Genomic DNA, 22745 nt, shown 5'->3' on the forward strand with positions numbered 1-22745 from the left:
ATGTGAAATGATTTATACTTGTACTTTTTCTTTTGATACTTAAGTATATTTTCGCAATTACCTTTAATTTTGATACTTAAGTATATTTAAAACCAAATACTTAAACTTTTACTCAAGTAGTATTTTACTGGGTGACTTTCACTTGAGTCATTTTCTATTAAGGTATCTTTACTTTTACTCAAGTATAACAATTTTGTACTTTTTCCACCACTGCATTCCGCAGATTCTGTTGAAAAACGTTTCTTAAAACGGAAGCAAACAAACAAAACGGGGATAAACCTGAATTTGCCCAATAGAAACTCTTTTGCAACTGTTAGACTACTGATTACACCCTAGATCAGCTAGATGCAGGCAAGAATCTCACTGTCTGTCCTTGTGTCACTGTCTGTCCTTGTGTCACTGTCTGTCACCTCAAATTTGTCTCTCGACCTGTGTGCACCTACGTTGTAAACTGTCATTCATAGGCTAGGTTGTTGCAACCACATGATGGGTATAGGGAAAATTAGAGTATCATGTAGTACTACACTGTACTGTACTATATCTAGCTAGCGCTACACTGTACTGTACTATATCTAGCTAGCGCTACACTGTACTGTACTATATCTAGCTAGCGCTACACTGTACTATATCTAGTGTCGTGTCTTTGGGGTACCATTAAACTGAAGACATGTTTATCAATTAACTCCCTGTAATTATTATCACGCGATTTAACTGATTAATCGTTTAATTGTAATTAACTAGGAGATCGGGGCACCAAGGAAAATATTCAGATTACAAAGCTATAATTTTCCTAATATAACTTTCCTATATTATAACATTACATATTATATTCTGTTATAGTATAGGCCGATTATCTTCTGGTTTAAATGGTGTATTTTAACTCGCGTCCAGTCTCATTCCAAACGTCGTAAATTGTTGTATCTGCACGAACCCAGTCTTTACTAAGAGTCATCCATACATCAATTGTCTTAAAATCATTTATTTACTAAACTAAGTAATTCACATGAGTATACAAACAGTAATTATCATCACAAACAATTGGTAGAGTAATGTGCCCTCGTGGCTAACAGGCATGGCTGGTGTCTTGTAGAACAATGGGTCATAAAATGTTCAGCTGAGGAGGTACACAGTTCATTAATATTAACAATTGACATGCTAATCCTTTGAACATGAACGCTCACTCATTTGAGAACAATTGCAATCAATATATTTACGCTCAGTGTGTCGTTCTGTTGGAGAGAGATCTCTCTCTCTCTCTCTCTCTCTCACATTCATTAACCTCTCTGGGCTAGGCGGGACGAATTCGTCCCACCTACGTAACAGCCACTTGCAGCCTGTGGCGCGATTTTCAAAACCTTAAAAATCCTATTACTTCAATTTCTCAAACATATGACTATTTTACAGCCATTTAAAGACAAGACTCTCGTTAATCTAACCACACTGTCCGATTTCAAAAAGGCTTTACAACGAAAGCAAAACATTAGATTATGTCAGCAGAGTACCAAGCCAGAAATAATCAGACACCCATCTTTCAAGCCAGCATATAATGTCACCAAAACCCAGAAGACAGCTAAATGCAGCACTCACCTTTGATGATCTTCATCAGATGACAACCCTAGGACATTATGTTATACAATACATGCATGTTTTGTTCAATCAAATTCATATTTATATCAAAAACCAGCTTTTTACATTAGCATGTGACGTTCAGAACTAGCATACTTCCGGGGAATTCGCTAACATTTTACTAAATTACTCACGATAAACGTTCACAAAAAGCATAACAATTATTTTAAGAATTATAGATACAGACCTCCTCTATGCACTCGATATGTCCGATTTTAAAATAGCTTTTTGGTGAAAGCACATTTTGCAATATTCTAAGTACATAGCCCAGGCATCACGGGCTCGCTATTTAGACACCCGGCAAGTTTAGCACTCACCATAATCATATTTACTATTATAAAAGTTTGATTACCTTTTGTTGTCTTCGTCAGAATGCACACCCAGGACTGCTACTTCAATAACAAATGTTGGTTTGGTCCAAAATAATCCATCGTTATATCCGAATAGCGGCGTTTTGTTCGTGCGTTCCAGACACTATCCGAAATAGTAAAGAAGTATCGCGCGCATGGCGCAATTCGTGACAATAAAATTCTAAATATTCCATTACCGTACTTCGAAGCATGTCAACCGCTGTTTAAAATCAATTTTTACGACATTTTTCTCGTAGAAAAGCGATAATATTCCGACAAGGAATCTCCTTTTCGGCAAACAGAGGAAAAAATCCCAAAGGCGGGGGCGGTCGGGGTCACGCGCATAAGCCCAGTGTCCCTTGATCGGCCACTTGAGAAAGGCGATAATGTGTTTCAGCCTGGGGCTGGGATGACGACATTCTGTTTTTTCCCGGGCTCTGAGCGCCTATGGACGACGTGGGAAGTGTCACGTTAGAGCAGAGATCCTTAGTAAATGATAGAGATGGAAAAGAAGTTCAAGAAATGGTCAGACAGGCCACTTCCTGTAAAGGAATCTCTCAGGTTTTGACCTGCCATTTGAGTTCTGTTATACTCACAGACACCATTCAAACAGTTTTAGAAAATTTAGGGTGTTTTCTATCCATATGTAATAAGTATATGCATATTCTAGTTACTGGGTAGGAGTGGTAACCAGATTAAATCGGGTATGTTTTTTATCCAGCCGTGTCAATACTGCCCCCTAGCCCTAACAGGTTAAGAGAAGGCCTAAATGGGCTGGCGAACCAATATGGGGCTCAGTTACCAGCTGCAAATACCCAAAGGTGGGCCAATCATTTTCTTCAAAAAATGACAGCGCAGGATGATGTGGAACCATATCTTACCACCTTCGAAAGGTCGGCAGAGAGGGAGAAGTGGCTGAAAGAAGAATGGGCAGGGCTTCTGGCACCATACCTGGCAGGGGACGCTCAAAAAGCATATTTCGACCTGGAGTTGAAGGATGCACAGGATTACGATAAACTCAAGTGAGAGATTCTGACTAGACTGGGAGTGACCGATACCGTGAGGGCACACCACTTCCATCAGGGGTCCTACAGACCGGGGCAACCCCCCCGAACACAGATTTTCGACTTGATTCACCTGGCATGGAAATGGTTGCGACCGGAGACCCGTTCTTCCGCCGAGGTCGTCGAGACCATCGTACTCAACCAGTTTCAGCGAGGTCTACCCCAAGAAGTGCGACGATGGGTTGGCCAGAACGAGGTACTTTCCGCCGACCATCTCGTGGGCCTGGTTGAACAGTATTGTATGGCAGGAACAGCTGAGCAGGCACAGGAGGAAAGATTCTCATTCCCCAGGCCTGGGCGAACCAGCGGACAGGGTAAGACTGTCCCAACAGGTGGAGGGAGAGGAGAGCAGCGTGGGGCCATGAGGAAAGAATCAGAATTGGGCCGAGACACTAAGGAAAAAGCCGGAAACCGGGACTGGGGGTCGAGGAGGTCTCCCCCCAAAACCCTATTATCTGTTACAATTGTAATCGACCGGGACATATTGCATCCTACTGCCCTATTAAAGAAGAACCAATGCAATGTAACCTCGGTGAAAAAGAAGATGAGATATGGTATGAATGTCCTGTGGTAACCACTGTATTTGAAAGATCGAGAAACAAACATATGTGCAGGGTGAAGGTTGAAGGGAAAGAGGTTGAAGCACTACTGGATTCCGGCAGTATGCTAACCCTGGTCGTTGCAAATCTAGTGCCGACTCATAAACTGGATACAAGTCAGGATATCAGTGTTACCTGCATTCATGGGGATACCCGTCTGTACCCCACAGCATTAGTGAGCATACAAACAGAGGACGGTCTGCTGGATTATGAGGTCGGCGTGGTCCCAAAGATGCCATATGATGTAATATTGGGTAGATACTTTCCTAACTTTGCGCAGTTAGGCCAAAAGAACGGCATATTTGAGAAGCCATCAACCCTGACCAAGCAGGAAGAAGCATGGGGCCTTCAACCAAGGCCAAGAAAAGAGATCTCCCAGGGGCCAACCTCACAGGTACTAGTAGGGGAGGATGAGGATGAAGCGGCAAACCTCGTTGATAATGAACAGCCCAGTACTAGTGGGGCTGGGGTTGATCTGAATCCAGAGGACGACTATCTAGAACCAGCAGACCTGGCAGGGTCCATGACTAATTTCGGGACGGCCCAACACCAGGATCCAACCCTGCAGCAAGCCAGAGCAGACGTGCATGTCGTAGATGGTACTCCCATAAATTATGGGATGATACCTAATAGTTTTCCCCACTTCATCATGAAAAATGGTTTGGTGTACAGAGTCTCAAAAATAGGGGTTGATGTGGTGGAACAGTTGTTGGTCCCCACCCGGTACAGGAAGACAGTACTGGATCTAGCTCATGGGCACATTCTGGGTGGACACCTTGGTATCAATAAAACCCGAGACCGGATTGTAAGGAGGTTTTACTGGCCAGGAATTCAGGCTGAAGTGGCTCGGCATTGTGGAGAGTGCCCGGAGTGCCAGGTAACAGCTCCCCGACCAGCGTTTAGAAGCCCGTTAGTGCCACTCCCCATAATTGAAACGCCATTTGAGAGGATAGCGATGGATATACTGGGCCCACTACCCAAATCCGCCAGAGGGCACCAATACATTCTGGTCATTCTAGATTATGCCACTCGCTACCCAGAAGCCATTTCCCTTCGGACAATGGCTTCCAAAAATATCGCCAAGGAACTAATGCTATTGTTCACCAGGGTAGGGGTCCCAAAGGAGATCCTTGCTGAACAGGGGACCCCCTTTATGTCCCGCCTTATGGCGGACCTATGTAAATTGTGGCAGGTGAAACAGTTTAGGACATCGGTTTACCATCCACAGACGGACGGGCTGGTTGAGAGATTCAACCGGACCCCGAAGTCAATGCTCAGGAAGGTAATCGACAAGGATGGGAAAAACTGGGATTGCATGTTGCCATATCTGATGTTTGCCATTAGAGAGGTTCCTCAAGCCTCGCTGGGGTTTTCTCCCTTCGAGCTGGTAGATGGGAGGCACCCCCGAGGAATCTTAGACATCGCCCGGGAAACCTGGGAACACCAATCCACCCCGTATACTAGTGTCATAGAGCACATCACGGCAATGCAAAACAGGATAGCCACAGTCATGCCCATCGTCAGAGAGCACATGAGACAAGCACAAGAGCACCAGCGGCACACTTATAACCAGCAGGCTACCCTGAGGGAATTTCAACCGGGAGATAAGGTGTTAGTGCTGATCCCCACGGTAGAGTGCAAACTACTAGCCACATGGAAAGGACCATATGAAGTACTGGAGAGAATAGGAGAAGTTAATTATCGGATCCGATAGCCAGGTCGACGGCCCCAGGAACAGATCTATCACATAAACCTGTTAAGCATGGAGAGAGAGAGAAACACTAATGGTCATGTACCCCACACACACTCACGAGACAGCCAAAGTAAATATTTCACCTACTCTGTCCCCAGCACAAGTACAGGAAGTAAAGACCCTGATCCAGAAAAACAGAGAAGTGTTTGAGGTACCCGGCCGAACTGAGGTTACAGCTCATGATATAGTTTCCCTACCAGGGAGAAAAGTGAGCATGAGGCCATATCGGGTACCTGAGGCTCGACAGGCAGCGATTAGAGCAGAGACGGAGAAAATGTTGACAGCTGGAGTGATCGAAGAGTCACATAGTGAGTGGTCTAGCCCAATTGTGATGGTCTTCAAGCCCGATGGGTCTTTGCGGTTCTGTAACAACTTTCGGAAGGTAAATGAAATCGCCAAGTTTGATGCCTACCCCATGCCCAGGGTAGACGAACTACTGGAGAAAATTGGTAAAGCTCGATACATTACGACCCTGGACCTGACAAAAGGGTACTGGCAAATTCCTCTGACCCCCAGGGCCAAAGAAAAGACAGCCTTTGCAACCCCTGATGGTTTGTTTCAATACACCGTCATGCCATTAGGCCTACACGGGGCCCCAGCCACCTTTCAACGGCTCATGGACAAGGTCCTAAAACCGCACCAAGCATCTGCCGCAGCTTATTTAGATGACGTGGGGATCTACAGCCCAGATTGGGAATCCCACTTACCTTGGGTACAGGCAGTGTTAGACGCCCTTAGAAAGGCAGGGCTCACGGCGAACCCTGCCAAGTGTTATGTGGGGTTAGAGGAAACGGAGTATCTGGGATACACAGTGGGAAGAGGATTAATCAAACCCCAACGTAAGAAGGTGGAGGTAATTAGAGAATGGCCGAAACCAGTAAATAAGAAGCACGTTCGAGCCTTCCTAGGGCTGACCGGGTACTACCGGAAGTTCATCCCAAGTTATGCCACAGTGGCCGCCCCACTCACCGACATGACTAGAGCCAGAGGGCCAAACATGGTCAAGTGGGATGAAAGGGCCACCAAAGCATTTAGGACATTACAGGAGGCCCTCTGCTGTAATCCAGTGCTGGTGGTACCAGACTTTGAGAGAGAGTTTGTGGTTCAGACGGATGCTTCAGAGGTCGGCTTGGGAGCAGTGCTGTCCCAAGAGGTAGAAGGGGTGGAACACCCCATCCTGTTTTTAAGCAGGAAGCTGGAACCACGGGAAACCAACTACTCAGTTGTTGAGAAAGAGGCGCTGGCAGTAAAGTGGGCTCTGGAAAGCCTGAAATACTACCTGAAATACTACCACTTCACCCTCATCAGTGACCATGCACCACTCACCTGGATGCATAGGGCTAAAGAGAAGAACGCTCGGGTGATGCGGTGGTTTTTGAGTCTCCAACCGTTTCACTTTGACTTGAAACACAGAGCAGGAAAGGAAATGGGAAATGTGGATGGGTTATCCCGCATGCACGCATATTTTGCTGCGGTAGCCCGTCCTAGGGGGTCGGATCTAGGGGGGGGGAGATGTGTGGCAAAGAAGGGGGTCGAGTGATAAATGGCAGATATGTGAGGGCAGAACTAATAAACGGGCTCTGCCCGATCACTAAAATGGCCACCCCGATCAGAACTACAGATCACAAAATGGCCGACTGCCAAAACTACAATTCCCAGAAGCAAGGGGAACCCTCAGAAGGTGGAGCTGACCCACAGATAAAGGGTCATTAAAAACCTTGACCTTACCTGCGGCCTGGGTGGACCAGGACAGAGAAACAAACACACAGGTACTGTCATGTTTGAAAGAACTTTCATTCTGGGCTGACTTTGGTGACAGTTTCCCACTTAATTTGTGACAAACGCTCCTAGCGTTGAAGAGGTTTGCCACAGCATCGATTTTATTTTTTACCCCGTTACTAGTATTTGGTTCATGTGATGTCACAGGGGGCAGTGAAGAATGCTAGTAGATACCATATACTTACAGTCATTGCGCTAACGCTAGTTCACGTTGGCTTGCAAAGACCTCACATTTCCTTCATACTGGACACAGACATAAAAAAATGGTATCCGTGAGTTCATCTGACTCTTGGGAAGCAGATAAAGGGCTTCATTGCCAAAATCCCAAAGTTTCCCTTTAAGCAGGTTTTATTTGGACTCTAATCCTTCACTGCTGTGCTTAGGAGAGGAGAGGACAGGAGAGGAGAGGCTAGTGAACTGAACCCTCCTTCCTGCCAGAGAAAAGGATCAACCCCATTGGATTATCCTGACCCCTCCTCCATTGTAGCTCCATGACTACCGCATGTTTTTTTTACCCCAAGTTTCCCCACAATCCTATGTGAACGTGACACCAGCCCAGTACAAGCATGGTCTCTGGGGTTCACGGTAAAATGAAATAGCAGGCCTTACAAGGTGGGTTTTTGTGTGTGTGTGTGTGTGTGTGTGTGTGTGTGTGTGTGTGTATACACAGTGTGTGTGTGTGTGTGTGTGTGTGTGTGTGTGTGTGTGTGTGTGTGTGTGTGTGTATATATACAGTGGGTGTGTATACACAGTGTGGGGTTTTGTGTGTGTATACACAGTGTGGGGTTTTGTGTGTGTGTGTGTATATATACAGTGGGTGTGTATACACAGTGTGGGGTTTTGTGTGTGTGTATACGGTGGGTGTGTATACACTGTGTGTGTGTGTGTGTGTGTGTGTGTGTGTGTGTGTGTGTATACGGTGGGTGTGTATACACTGTGTGTGTGTGTGTGTGTGTGTGTGTGTGTGTGTGTGTGTGTGTGTACACAGTGTGGGGTTGTGTGTGTGTGTGTGTGTGTGTGTATATATATTGTGGCAAACCTCTTCAAAGTTAGGAGCGTTTGTCACAAATTAAGTGGGAAACTGTCACCAAAGTCAGCCCAGAATGAAAGTTCTTTCAAACATGACAGTACCTGTGTGTTTGTTTCGCTGTCCTGGTCCACCCAGGCCGCAGGTAAGGTCAAGGATAGCAGGGTTCGGTACACAAATCTGGTTCTCGGTAGGTCCAGGTCTAAACGCCAACAGGTAAGTCCAAAACAGTCCAGCTCGTACACGGTAAATCCAGCCAATGTAGATTGTCTCTTTCTCTATGGTTCATAGATCCTTCCCGCCCTCTCTCTCTCTTCCTGGTTTTTCTTGACCTTTTATCTATAGGTCGGCTCCACCTTCTGAGGGTTCCCCTTGCTTCTGGGAATTGTAGTTTTGGCAGTCGGCCATTTTGTGATCTGTAGTTCTGATCGGGGTGGCCATTTTAGTGATCGGGCAGAGCCCGTTTATTAGTTCTGCCCTCACATATCTGCCATTTATCACTCGACCCCTTTCTTTGCCACAATATGTATGTATGTATGTATATATGTGTGTGTAATATATATATATATATATGTATGTATGTATGTATGTATGTATGTATGTATGTATGTATGTATGTGTGTGTGTGTGTGTGTGTATATATGTGTGTGTATATATATATATATATGTGTGTATGTGTATATATATATATATATATATGTGTGTGTATATATATATATGTGTGTATGTGTATATATGTGTGTATATATATATGTATTTGTGTGTGTGTGTGTGTGTATACAGTGGGTGTGTATATACAGTGGGTGTGTGTGTGTGTGTGTGTATATATACAGTGTGGGGTTTTGTGTGTGTGTATACAGTGTGGGGTTGTGTGTGTATATACAGTGGCTGTGTGTTTGTCACGTCACCGTTCATTTGCCTCCTCATGGCGTTCTGTTTCCATGTGTGAATAATTTAGTGATAGCCTGGCTGTGTGAAGCTACATGACAGCACAGCCTTCAGGGGAGAACCGTTACCCCTCCGGTCCGGGACTCGGATGGACTAGTGAGGGACAGTTTAGGGACATAGGGGAACGACAGAGTCTCTGTCGTCACGAAGACGCCGTCACGATTGAGGGGCGCAGGAATTCTGTGGCGCTGGTAGGGGGCGAGGGCGGGGTCTGGTACGAGCTGCCTCACGAACTACGACCCCCTCCCTCAGACTTTTTACCTCAGAAGGACGAAGCCATGTACCCCTACCAGATCTACCAACTCTACCCAGAGAGTCATGGACAACCACTTCCACACACCTTGGTGAGGAAGAACTCAGTACCCGAGCTGAGTAGTCTCTATCTCAGGCAAATGATGGCAGCCAGGGCTTCTTCCGTGGTTCCTCCAGCTCAACAGAATTACTACCAGGCTGAACTCCCGCTGGACAACACAGCCCCGGCTATGACTATTTCTACTGCTGCTACCAGGAGCTTATCTCCTCGTCGTCTTGAAGACGGCTCTTCCTTATATAGGGCCAGCCAGCAGCAGCATCACCTGCTTAACAGATCAGCATCGCATTATGGGATGTCCGGGCTCACCGGTGGAAGAGGGGGGTTTAGAGCTGGTGTTTCTACTGCGTCTGCCTGGGATCAAGGACACGCCAGGTCCGCCCCTCCTCTCCCAGCTCTTACTCCTGCCCCAGGCCCTCCCCCTCCTCCTCCTCCTTCCTCTCCCACTCACAACGAGCTCAGCCGGTCGTACCGGGAAGCCAAGATGATCCCAGACTTCCAGCACAGCATTGGTGTCTGCAGGGCTCCATCTCCTGCCTGCTACGGGGTCCAACCCCCGCTTCCTGTTTACGCTGCGGCCCAGCCTCAGCCTCTCCCTTCTCTTTCTGCTTATCACCCTCCCCTCTACAGTGCCATCTACAACCTCCCGTTGGACCCCCGGGTTGGTGTTGGACAGGCTGCCGCAGCCACCAGTCTCATGGTGGACCCAGCTACCCAGCAACACGGACACATGGACGGTTCCCTCCAGCACTACGGTGCTGTAGCATCCCAGAGGCTTCCCTACGACCCGGGATACGACCCCGGCTCTGCCATGGTCCAACAACAACAACACCCTAGCGCGGAGTTGAATATGGATCCCAAGAGGATGGTGGACCAAGGGTTCCTGGCGTTCCTCAGAGCCGAGGGTCTAGCGGACAGCACCATCAGCTTACTACTCCAGCAGGGCTTTGACTCCACCTCTATGCTGGGGGTCATGGAGGATCATGACGTCCGTTCTATAGCCACTAATCTGGGCCAGGCCCGAGCTCTGTCCAGCGTGGTGCTTCACTGTAAACAGCAGCCTGGGGAGTCGGCCTTAGCCGCTCAGCAGCGCATTAGAGCCCGCTCCAACAGCTTCGGCCACACCAACAACCTCTACATGCAAGGGATGCAGAACATGACCCAGGGGATGAGCAGCATGGCCATGGACCCCCACACGATGCATCAGCAGCCCCCCACCACCCTCCAGACCTTCAGCCCCAGGATGGGAGAGTTCCTGGGCAGGAGACCCAACAGTGCCCCATCTCAACACCTCCTGGAGACCACCACGTACGGAGCACCCCGAGGGACCTTCCCTGTCAGCTCCGGGGAATACGGTAACGCCGTCACCCAGGCAAGACCGCTATCCATGTACAACGCCCACACCGGCATCGCCATGTCCTCCCTGCAGCACCAGCAGCCTACTGCCCCCAACACCCCCGGCGGAATGGCCCCCAAAACTTTCTCTGGTTCTTACTCCCCCATGGAGCTCATGAAGAGAGCCCCCAATATGCCCCCCATGTCACCTGGGGTGGTTCAGAGCCCCCTGCACAGCCCCCAGCTGCTGAGGAAGGGGACGTCCAATGCAGGGGAGAGCGGTGTGGTCGTAGCAGCGTCGTCCACCTCCCACCAGATACAGACCCTTAACAACAACAGGACGGCAGGACGGAGGACGGGACCACCTGTCATTGTTTCTACCATGGCTGCCTCACCTGATACAAGTAACCACGGTCCTCTGACCTCGCTATCCCTCCTCTCCTCCTCTCCTCTCCTCTCCCCTCCCCTCCCCTCTCCTCTCCTCCCCTCCTCTCCTCTCCAACTCTCCTCCTCAACTCCTCTCCTGTCCTCTCTCTCTTGACTTTAGCTTGGCTTGTCGTTGTTCCTTTTAGTTTGTCCATATGTTACTTATTCAAACGTTCTTCCTATCTGTCCTATATCTAGTTTCCTATTGGCTGGATTTAGTTGATGTTGGAGTGTTGGGCTTTCATTAGAATCTATTTGTGCTGTATGTTGATGTTTTTACAGAACAATGATAACGATATGTGTTTCATTATTAATGTTTTCTAAAGCTTAAATATTTACATTTTATATCAACAACCTTTTTAATGAATTGATGAAGAATACTGTGTGATACTGTATATGTGATATGATAATCAACTTTACCTGACAGGTCTGTTTTTAAATGGTGACACTATTTATACAACCAGTAGCACCGCTGTAGACCCGTGTCCTTAGAGCTCCTGTCTGTCTCTGATCCCTGTTTAAATACAACCAGCAGCACCGCTGTAGACCCGTGTCCTTAGAGCTCCTGTCTTTCTGTGGTCCCTGTTTAAATACAACCAGTAGCACCGCTGTAGACCCGTGTCCTTAGAGCTCCTGTCTGTCTGTGATCCCTGTTTAAATACAACCAGTAGCACCGCTGTAGACCCGTGTCCTTAGAGCTCCTGTCTGTCTGTGATCCCTGTTTAAATACAACCAGTAGCACCGCTGTAGACCCGTGTCCTTAGAGCTCCTGTCTGTCTGTGGTCCCTGTTTAAATACAACCAGTAGCACCGCTGTAGACCCGTGTCCTTAGAGCTCCTGTCTGTCTGTGGTCCCTGTTTAAATACAACCAGTAGCACCGCTGTAGACCCGTGTCCTTAGAGCTCCTGTCTGTCTGTGATCCCTGTTTAAATACATCCAGCAGCACTGTAAATCCTAAAAATCGTACCCGCGGTTTGACTTGAAATTCACTCAAGTTGTTTGGGTTTTGTAGTGACACATTGTGTTGCTCGTTTGTTTCTGCAAACTTGGATTGGATAGGTGATGTCCTCTCATCAGGAGCTAGTGTGTTTGACAGTCTCTTCTCTCTCCATTCTACTCTGCTGTCTCCTCTCATCAGGAGCCAGTGTGTTTGACAGTCTCTGTCTCTCCATTCTACTCTGCTGTCTGCTCTCATCAGGAGCTTAGTGTCCACACATCCTGTTAATAGAATTGGATGTGTGGGTGTCACATGGAATCATTTGTAATCTCTAGCTAGCTTCTGTTTTTAGACAGCCTAGATACACACACACACACACACACACACACAGAGTCTCAATATCTACTAGGATTAGCAGTTGTTTTTTATTGGTGACATTCCTCAGCCTTAAACCCTCCACCCTCCCGTTCCAGGAAGTAGAGAGAATCTGATCGTATGGCTCAGACTGAAAAGTTGATGGAAAGTCAATCTTTCATTTTCACTCTGTGTATTGCTTTGCTTTTGTTCACTGTCTGACATTTTCCACAATATTTCACCATTTTTTCAAGCAGTTCTGTGTGTGTGTGTGTGTGTGTGTGTGTGTGTGTGTGTGTGTGTGTGTGTGTGTGTGTGTGTGTGTGTGTGTGTGTGTGTGTGTGTGTGTGTGTGTGTGTGTGTGTGTGTGTGTGTGTGTGTGTGTGTGTGTGTGTGTGTGTGTGTGTGTGTGTGTGCGCGCGCGTGTGTGTGTTGACGTGTTTTGGGGAATAGTTGTTATTCCCCTGGTTGTTCAGGTTGAGTTCCTGCTTAGAAATCCTCACAAATCCATTTACACAGCTACCACGTAAAGCATAGCTACCACGTAAAGCTAAGCTACCACGTAAAGCATATCTACCACGTAAAGCACAGCTACCACGTAAAGCATATCTACCACGTAAAGCATATCTACCACGTAAAGCACAGCTACCACGTAGAGCACAGCTACCACGTAAAGCACAGCTACCACGTAAAGCACAGCTACCACGTAAAACATAGCTACCACGTAAAATACACCTACCACGTAAAACATATCTACCACGTAAAGCACGGTTACCACATAAAACATATCTACCACGTAAAGCATGGTTACCACATAAAACATATCTACCACGTAAAATACAGCTACCACGTAAAATACAGCCACCACGTAGAACACAGCTACCACGTAGAACACAGCCACCACGTAGAACACAGCCACCACGTAGAACACAGCCACCACGTAGAACACAGCTACCACGTAGAACACAGCTACCACGTAAAACATATCTACCACGTAAAGCATGGTTACCACATAAAACATATCTACCACGTAAAATACATCTACCACGTAAAATACAGCTACCACGTAGAACACAGCCACCACGTAGAACACAGCTACCACGTAAAACATATCTACCACGTAAAGCATGGTTACCACGTAAAACATATCTACCACATAAAATACAGCTACCACATAAAGCATAGCTACCACGTAAACCATAGCTACCACGTAAAACACACCTACCACGTAAAACATATCTACCACGTAAAGCATGGTTACCACATAAAACATAGCTACCACGTAAAATACAGCTACCACGTAAAAAACTGCCCCCACGTAGAACACAGCTACCACGTAGAACACCTCTACCACGTAGAACACAGCTACCACGTAAAACACAGCTACCACGGAAATCACAGCTACCACGGAAATCACAGCTACCACGGAAAAGACAGCTACCACGTAAACCACAGCTACCACGTAAAGCACAGCTACCACGTAAAGCACAGCTACCACGTAAAGCACAGCTATCACGTAAAGCACAGCTATCACGTAAAGCACAGCTACCACGTAAAGCACAGCTACCACGTAAAACACAGCTACCACGTAAAGCACAGCTATCACGTAAAGCACAGCTATCACGTAAAGCACAGCTACCACGTAAAGCATGGCTACCATGTGTGACGGATGAATCAGAATTAGTTGGGTAACATAGATAATTAAGATGTTTTATTTGCATAATATGCTTATGTGAGATACTTGTCATTAGAATGTATCCTTTTGGACTCTGGTGTTGGCAGGTTCCCCTTTTCCCTCAGCTGGGGCTCAGTCACTTGGGGCCCAGAGAGGGGAGAGGTCAGACTTGTCTTTTACATGTCCCTGGTGCTATGCAGAATATCAGAAATGGAAGAGGACAGGATGGAACATTGTCTTCATATGTGAATGTGTCTTTACCTATTCTTAAACCATGTGAAGGGATGGCGTGATTAATGGGGAACCAATTACTTGTCTCCACAATGTCCGTGCGCAAGTCACTCCCCTCAGTGAGCTTGTCCAGGAGTGGGATCAAGAGGGGGTTTACTTGAGATGGGAGTATCTAGAGTTGACAATTGAGTTATGCCATTGGATGAGATGGTGTTTTTGTACTATGAAGTACCAGGAACGAGATTAGAACCTCGTCTTAGGGACCAAACTGAACGATAATTTATAGCGAATGTTATCTGGCTAAGGGATACTCCTTTCTCAAATATAAAGTCCCTTTGTGAACTGTTTCTAAGATCTGTGGTTCTAAGATCTTTTGCAAAGCTCTTAATTATTAAAGATGTAGTTTAAGTATAACTCTGACTGGTGTGTGAAGTTTAACTCTCCTCATTTGGTAATGCAGAAATTAGACGCAACACACGTAAAGCATAGCTACCACGTAAAGCATATCTACCACGTAAAGCATATCTACCACGTAAAGCATAGCTACCACGTAAAGCATAGCTACCACGTAAAGCATAGCTACCACGTAAAGCATAGCTACCACGTAAAGCACAGCTACCACGTAAAACACAGCTACCACGTAACTCATAGCTCCCACGTAACTCATAGCTACCACGTAAAGCATAGCTACCACGTAAAGCATATCTACCACGTAAATCACGACTACCACATAAAGCACAGCTCATTGCATCTGTACATAGCCCATAGCCCATCTGTAAATAGCCCATCCAACTACCTCATCCCCATATTGTTATTTATTGTTTTTGCTCCTTTGCACCCCAGTATCTCTACTTGCACATTCATCTTCTGCACATCTATCACTCCAGTGTTTAATTGCTAAATTGTAATTATTTCGCCACTACGGCCTATTTATTGCCTTACCTCCCTAATCTTACCTCATTTGCACACACTGTATATAGTTTTTTTTCTATTGTGTTATTGACTGTACGCTTGTTTATTCCATGTGTAACTCTGTGTTGTTGTTTGTGTCGCACTGCTTTTCTTTATCTTGGCCAGGTCACAGTTGTAAATAAGAACTTGTTTTAACTGGCCTACCTGGTTAAATAAAGGTGAAATAAAATATATTTAAAAATAATAGCTACCACGTAAAGCAATATTGTAAAGTGTTTTTCTTTTGAATATTATGTGAAATTGTATCCACGAATTGATGGAACAAATTTATGCCACAAATTGATGTGAGAAATTAATTTTCATGGTTCTGTACTCTGATATAGTTGCTGTTTTCATGGTTCTGATCTCTAATATAGTTGCTGTTTTCATGTTTCTGATCTCTAATATAGTTGCTGTTTTCATGGTTCTGTACTCTAATATAGTTGTGTTTTTTATGGTTCTGTAGTGTAATATAGTATCTGTTTTCATGGTTCTGATCTCTAATATAGTTGCTGTTTTCATGGTTCTGATCTCTAATATAGTTGCTGTTTTCATGGTTCTGATCTCTAATATAGTTGCTGTTTTCATGGTTCTGATCTCTAATATAGTTGCTGTTTTCATGGTTCTGTACTCTAATATAGTATCTGTTTTCATGGTTCTGATCTCTAATATAGTTGCTGTTTTCATGGTTCTGAAGTCTAATATAGTTGCTGTTTTCATGGTTCTGTAGTCTAATATAGTTGCTGTTTTCATGGTTCTGAACTCTAATATAGTTGCTGTTTTTATGGTTCTGTAGTGTAATATAGTATCTGTTTTCATGGTTCTGATCTCTAATATAGTTGCTGTTTTCATGGTTCTGTAGTCTAATATAGTTGCTGTTTTCATGGTTCTGTAGTCTAATATAGTTGCTGTTTTCATGGTTCTGTAGTCTAATATAGTTGCTGTTTTCATGGTTCTTTAGTGTAATATAGTTGCTGTTTTCATGGTTCTGAACTCTCGCATAGTTTTGACCATTTTGTTTTTTATCATTGAGGCTAATTGTGCTTCTCTGTGTTTGAACATATATCATTATCCTCCATAGATATTTAGTATGTTTTAGTATTATTCACTGAACTTGTACCATGTCATTTACCATGAGACCAAATGCATTAGAGGTCATTGTTGTTACTAGGAAGCCAGACAGCTGATCAGTAGAAATAGACAGTGATACGGGGTGTTAGAAAAGGTCCTGAGAACGTGGATAAAGGCCTTCCTCAGCGCTCACTAAGTAAACCATTATCCAGCACTGCATGCCAGTGGAACAAATAGAGTAGGCCTAGCCTATAGAAAGCTGAGCCTCCTCTTTTTAGTAGAGGCCATCAAAACTGTTTTTTCACTCAATTACATAGCCTATAGAAATGTTGCGCAACATGAGCTCATGGGTTCTCATGAAGTGACAATAGATCCCTAATAAGGGAGGGACAATAGATCCCTAATAACCAGGCCATTAGGACCGGATGGAGGGACAATAGAGCCCTGAGTACCAGGCCATTAGGACCTGATGGAGGGACAATAGATCCCTGAGTACCAGGCCATTAGGACCTGATTAGAAGGACAATAGAGTGCTGAGAACCAGGCCATTAGGACCTGATTAGAAGGACAATAGAGTGCTGAGTACCAGGCCATTAGGACCTGATTAGAAGGACAATAGAGTGCTGAGTACCAGGCCATTAGGACCTGATGGAGGGACAATAGAGTGCTGAGTACCAGGCATTTAGCTAGTTTGGTAGGCTACTAATGACCATCAGCAGCATCAGAGCTTGGAGAAGACTAATTACTGTGACTAAATGGTCATGTGGAATTTGACTGCGGTCATGACTTGTGAACACCGGTGTGGCGGTAATACGGTTACCGTAACAGCCCTGCGCCTGGCACCTACTACCGTACCCTGTTCAAAGGCACATAAATATTTTGTCTGCCCATTCACCCTCTGAATGGCACACATCTATACTGATTGAAGGGGATTTGTTGGAGAGAGAGAGACCTGTTGGAGAGAGACCTGTGGAGACTTGTTGGAGAGAGACATGTGGAGAACTGTCTGGACATTTGCATTGTTGTGTATAGTACATATTTTGGTTGAACATTTTTGTGAAAATAACAAGGTGTTCATCACGCTCTCTCTCTCTCTCTCACTCTCTAACTCGTTCTCTCTGTCTTTCTCTTTTTCTCACACTCTAACTCTCTCTTACTCTCTTTCTCTAACTCTCTTTCTCTCTCTCTCTCTTTCTCTTTCTCTCTAACTCTCTCTTTCTCTCTCTCGCTTTCTCTCTCTCTAATTCTCTTTCTCTCTCTCTCTCTCGCACTAACTCTCGAACTCTCTTTTTCTCTCTCTTACTCTCTCTCTTGTTCTCTTTCTCACTCTCTAACACTCTCTGTCTCTTTAACTCTCTCTCTCCCTCTCTCTCTCTGAGCAGTTTAGAGGCTCAAGAGATTGCTTTCCTTTCTGAGCAAAGTAAACGTGTGAAGTACAGCCCTCTTAATAAATGTCTCTAGTGGCTTATGTTTAAACATGCATAGTGATGAGAGGGCATCGTATTTCTTCCCCTTCATGTGAACCATTGTAGCGTATACTCTTGCTATAGAAAACATGTTCTTATTTGTCTAGAATATTTTTATTTTTATTTTTTTGTTTGTCTATTTATTGTACAGTATTATGAAAAACATTGTTTTATATTTGTTATTTGGATCCCGAGTGGCGCAGCGGTCTAAGGCAGTGCTAGAGGCGTCACTACAGTCCCTGGTTCAAATCCAGGCTGTATCACAACCGGCCGTGATTGGGAGTCCCATAGGGCGGCGCACAATTGGCCCAGCGTCGTCTGGGTTTGACCTGTAAATAAGAACTTGTTTTTAACTGACTTGCCTAGTTAAATAAAGGTTACATTTAATTATTTTTTTTTAAAATATATATATATATTATATATATATTGTCCTTATATATATAAACCAGAAACTCAAATCTAGAGCCCCAAAATAGCCCCCCCCGAAAAATGTTTTATTCTAGATTAAAATTTTCTTTTAAAATGATATCTCTCATCTGTCGACTAAAAATAATTCATTATACAAAATAAATTCTGAAACAAAATGGTTTCCTTATTTGTAACCAAGAAACAAGCTAGAAACTAGAAGAGAAAAAAAAAACGTTTCAAAATAGTGCCGTCTATTCTAGAAGAAGAGCGGTGGGAGGGTCCTGCCCTTAACCCTGTCTCCTTCTGGCTGTCTGTTGGTTGGCTAAGGCTGTAAGTAGCCTTAATAATGTCATTAAATGGTTGTGCACTGGCTCGTTGGCCGCAGTTCCCTGTCTGCCCAATGTAGAAAGATCTACAGCCACAGTCGTCATTGGCCATGGAGTTGTCTGTCAACGCGGCAGTCCAGAACACAGCAGGTCGGTACAGTATACCGTAGGGCTAGGCTAGATCACGTGAAAAGAGAACATTAGCCTTTAGCTAAATTACGTGCCTGGGTGGCGCCGTGTGTGTGGGGGTGTGCCTGCCTGCGTAGGTGTCTGGTAGATTATCCGGCTAGGTGGATTGGGGTGTTGGGTGTTATCCACCCTCGGTACACGTGGCTGAAGATAATCCACACCACAGGACATCTTTAGATGTACTTTAATAAGGCTGGGGTTTGGGGGGGGGGGGGCTAGCTCTGAGAGGAGGAGGAATGGACTTTAATAAGGCTGGGGTTTAGGGGGGGTGGACCTTAAGGCTGGGGTTTAGGAAGGGGGGGCGCTAGCTCTGAGAGGTGGAGGAAGGGTCAGGCCTTGGACCCTGTGCTGCAAAGGTTCATGGGTTTTTTGTCTCTATTGAGGAGTTTATCTGTTAATCTGTGCGGCTTGTCGTACAGGGGTGTGTGTGTGTGTGTGTGTGTGTGTGTGTGTGTGTGTGTGTGTGTGTGTGTGTGTGTGTGTGTACTAGATAGAGGACCATTCCCATGGCTCTCTAAATGGGGTTTGAATTTGAACTTTCATGCCTGTGTTTTGAAGGACATCCATTGGAATGCATGCCTAATGTGTTCTCTCTCTCTCTCAATTCAAGGGGATTTATTGACATGGGAAACATATGTTTACGTTGCCAAAGCTAGTGAAAAAGATAAACAAAAGTGAAATAAGCAATAAGAAATTAACAGTAAACATTACTCACAGAAGTTACAAAAGAATAAAGACATTTCAAATGTCATATTATGTCTGTATAGAGTGTCGTAACAGTATCCAAATAGTTAAATAAAAAAATAAACATAAATATGGGTTGTATTTACAATGGTGTTTGTTCTTCACTGGTTGACCTTTTCTTGTGGCAACAGGTCACAAATCTTGCTGCTGTGATTGGTCACTGTGGTATTTCACCCAGTAGATATGGGAGTTCATAAAAATTGGGTTTGTTTTCTAATTCTTTGTGGGTCTGTGTGATCTGAAGGAAATATGTGTCTCTAATATGGTCATACATTGGGCAGGAGGTTAGGAAGTGCAGCTCAGTTTCCACCTCATTTTGTGGGCAGGTCAGCCAGGTCTGCCTTCAGCGGCCTTTCTCAATAGCAAGGCTACGCTCACTGAGTCTGTACATAGTCAAAGCTTTCCTTAAGTTTGGATCAGTCACAGTGGTCAGGTATTCTGCGGGTAATTATCGATAATTATCGGCCTTATTCTGCTCTGCATGCATTATTTGGTGTTTTACATTGACACATTTTTGCTAAATTCCCGCATGCAGAGTCTCAATTTGGTGTTTGTCCCATTTTGTAAATTCTTGGTTGGTGAGCGGAACCCAGACCTCACAACCATGAAGGGCAATGGGTTCTATGACTGATTCAAGTATTTTTAGCCAGATCCTAATTGGTATGTCGCATTTTATGTTCCTTTTGATGGAATAGAAGGTCCTTCCTGCCTTGTCTCTCAGCTCGTTCACAGCTTTGTGGAAGTTACCTGTGGCGCTGATGTTTAGGCCGAGGTATATACAGTATAGTTTTCTGTGTGCTCTAGGACAACGGTGCCCAGGTCTGACAGAATCTGTGCAGAAGATCTAGGTGCTGCTGTAGGCCCTCCTTGGTTGGTGACAGAAGCACCAGATCATCAGCAAACAGTGGACATTTGACTTCAGATTCTAGATGTCCTTGGTTTAAGTCTTATGCTCAGGTGTCTGTCACTGACATTGGTTCAGATGTGCGTTCCTGCATGTTTTATGTTTGTGGATAGTCGTGACAGGCAAAGTAAAGCTGTTACTATGGTGATGACTAGCTGGGTCAATATATAGACAGGAGAAGCAAAGCTGTTACTATGGTGATGACTAGCTGGGTCAATATATAGACAGGAGAAGCAAAGCTGTTACTATGGTGATGACTAGCTGGGTCAATATATAGACAGGAGAAGCAAAGCTGTTACTATGGTGATGACTAGCTGGGTCAATATATAGACAGGAGAAGCAAAGCTGTTACTATGGTGATGACTAGCTGGGTCAATATATAGACAGGAGAAGCAAAGCTGTTACTATGGTGATGACTAGCTGGGTCAATATATAGACAGGAGAAGCAAAGCTTCGTGGCTGTGTTGTTCTTACATCAAAGCGTGTGTGTGTGTGTGGGTGTTAGGGGGGTTACCTGGATTTGGGTATTAGGAGGGTTACATGGTGTTGGGTATTAGGGGGGTTACATGGTGTTGGGTATTAGGGGGGTTACCTGGTGTTGGGTATTAGGGGGGTTACCTGGTGTTGGGTTTTAGGGGGGTTACCTGGTGTTGGGTTTTAGGGGGGTTACCTGGTGTTGGGTATTAGGGGGGTTACCTGGTGTTGGGTATTAGGGGGGTTACCTGGTGTTGGGTGTTACCTGGTGTTGGGTATTAGGGGGGTTACATGGTGTTGGGTATTAGGGGGGGTTACCTGGTGTTGGGTACTAGGGGGGTTACCTGGTGTTGGGTATTAGGGGGGTTACCTGGTGTTGGGTATTAGGGGGGTTATCTGGTGTTGGGTATTAGGGGGGTTACCTGGTGTTGGGGATACCTGGTGTTGGGTATTAGGAAGGTTACCTGGTGTTGGGTGTTAGGGAGGTTACCTGGTGTTGGGTGTTAGGGAGGTTACATGGTGTTGGGTATTAGGGAGGTTACCTGGTGTTGGGTATTAGGGGGGTTACATGGTGTTGGGTATTAGGGGGGTTACCTGGTGTTGGGTGTTAGGGGGGTTACCTGGTGTTGGGGGTTAGGGGGGTTACCTGGTGTTGGGGGTTAGGGGGGTTACCTGGTGTTGGGGGTTAGGGGGGTTACCTGGTGTTGGGTATTAGGGGGGTTACCTGGTGTTGGGTATTAGGGGGTTACCTGGTGTTAGGGGGGTTACCTGGTGTTGGGTATTAGGGGGTTACCTGGTGTTGGGTGTTAGGGGGGGTTACCTGGTGTTGGGTATTAGGGGGGTTACCTGGTGTTGGGTGTTACCTGGTGTTGGGTATTAGGGGGGTACCTGGTGTTGGGTATTAGGGGGGTTACCTGGTGTTGGGTATTAGGGGGGTTACCTGGTGTTGGGGGTTACCTGGTGTTGGGTTTTAGGGGGGTTACCTGGTGATGGGGGTTACCTGGTGTTGGGTATTAGGGAGGTTACCTGGTGTTGGGTATTAGGGGGGTTACCATGTGTTGGGTATTATGGGGTTACCTGGTGTTGGGTGTTAGGGGGGGTTACCTGGTGTTGGGTATTAGGGGGGGTTACCTGGTGTTGGGTATTAGGGGGGTTACCTGGTGTTGGGTATTAGGGGGGGTTACCTGGTGTTGGGGTTTACCTGGTGTTGGGTATTAGTTGGGTTACCTGGTGTTGGTATTAGGGGGTTACCTGGTGTTGGGGGTTACCTGGTGTTGGGGGTTACCTGGTGTTGGGGGTTACCTGGTGTTGCTGGTTACCTGGTGTTGGGGGTTACCTGGTATTGGGTTTTAGGGGAGTTACCTGGTGTTGGGGGTTACCTGGTGTTGGGGGTTACCTGGTGTTGGGTATTAGGAGGGTTACCTGGTGTTGGGTATTAGGGGGGTTACATGGTGTTGGGTATTAGGAGGGTTACCTGGTGTTGGGTATTAGGGGGGTTACCTGGTGTTGGGTATTAGGGGGGTTACCTGGTGTTGGGGGTTACCTGGTGTTGGGTATTAGGGGGGTTACATGGTGTTGGGTATTAGGGGGGTTACATGGTGTTGGGTATAGGGGGGTTACCTGGTGTTGGGGGTTACCTGGTGTTGGGGGTTACTTGGTGTTGGGGGTTACCTGGTGTTGGGTATTAGGAGGGTTACCTGGTGTTGGGTATTAGGGGGGTTACATGGTGTTGGGTATTAGGAGGGTTACCTGGTGTTGGGTATTAGGGGGGTTACCTGGTGTTGGGGGTTACCTGGTG

The 22745-nt window shown here is 45.7% G+C and overlaps 2 protein-coding genes across 3 annotated transcripts in view; both read left to right on the forward strand.

Moving 5' to 3' along the window:
- LOC145850536 (C-terminal-binding protein 2) overlaps positions 1 to 22745 on the forward strand; it is a 283476-nt gene that overhangs the window by 17406 nt on the left and 243325 nt on the right. The gene's annotated exons all lie outside the window — the stretch shown is intronic.
- On the forward strand, positions 9082 to 11332 carry LOC106563045 (uncharacterized). The gene has a single exon (XM_014128262.3). It carries the CDS (start codon positions 9182 to 9184, stop codon positions 11330 to 11332), a length of 2151 nt encoding a protein of 716 aa, XP_013983737.2. The 5' UTR covers positions 9082 to 9181.

Source organism: Salmo salar, chromosome 01, assembly GCF_965601325.2.
Source record: "Salmo salar chromosome 01, fSalSal1, whole genome shotgun sequence".
In the NCBI taxonomy this organism is placed as follows: Eukaryota; Metazoa; Chordata; class Actinopteri; order Salmoniformes; family Salmonidae; genus Salmo; species Salmo salar.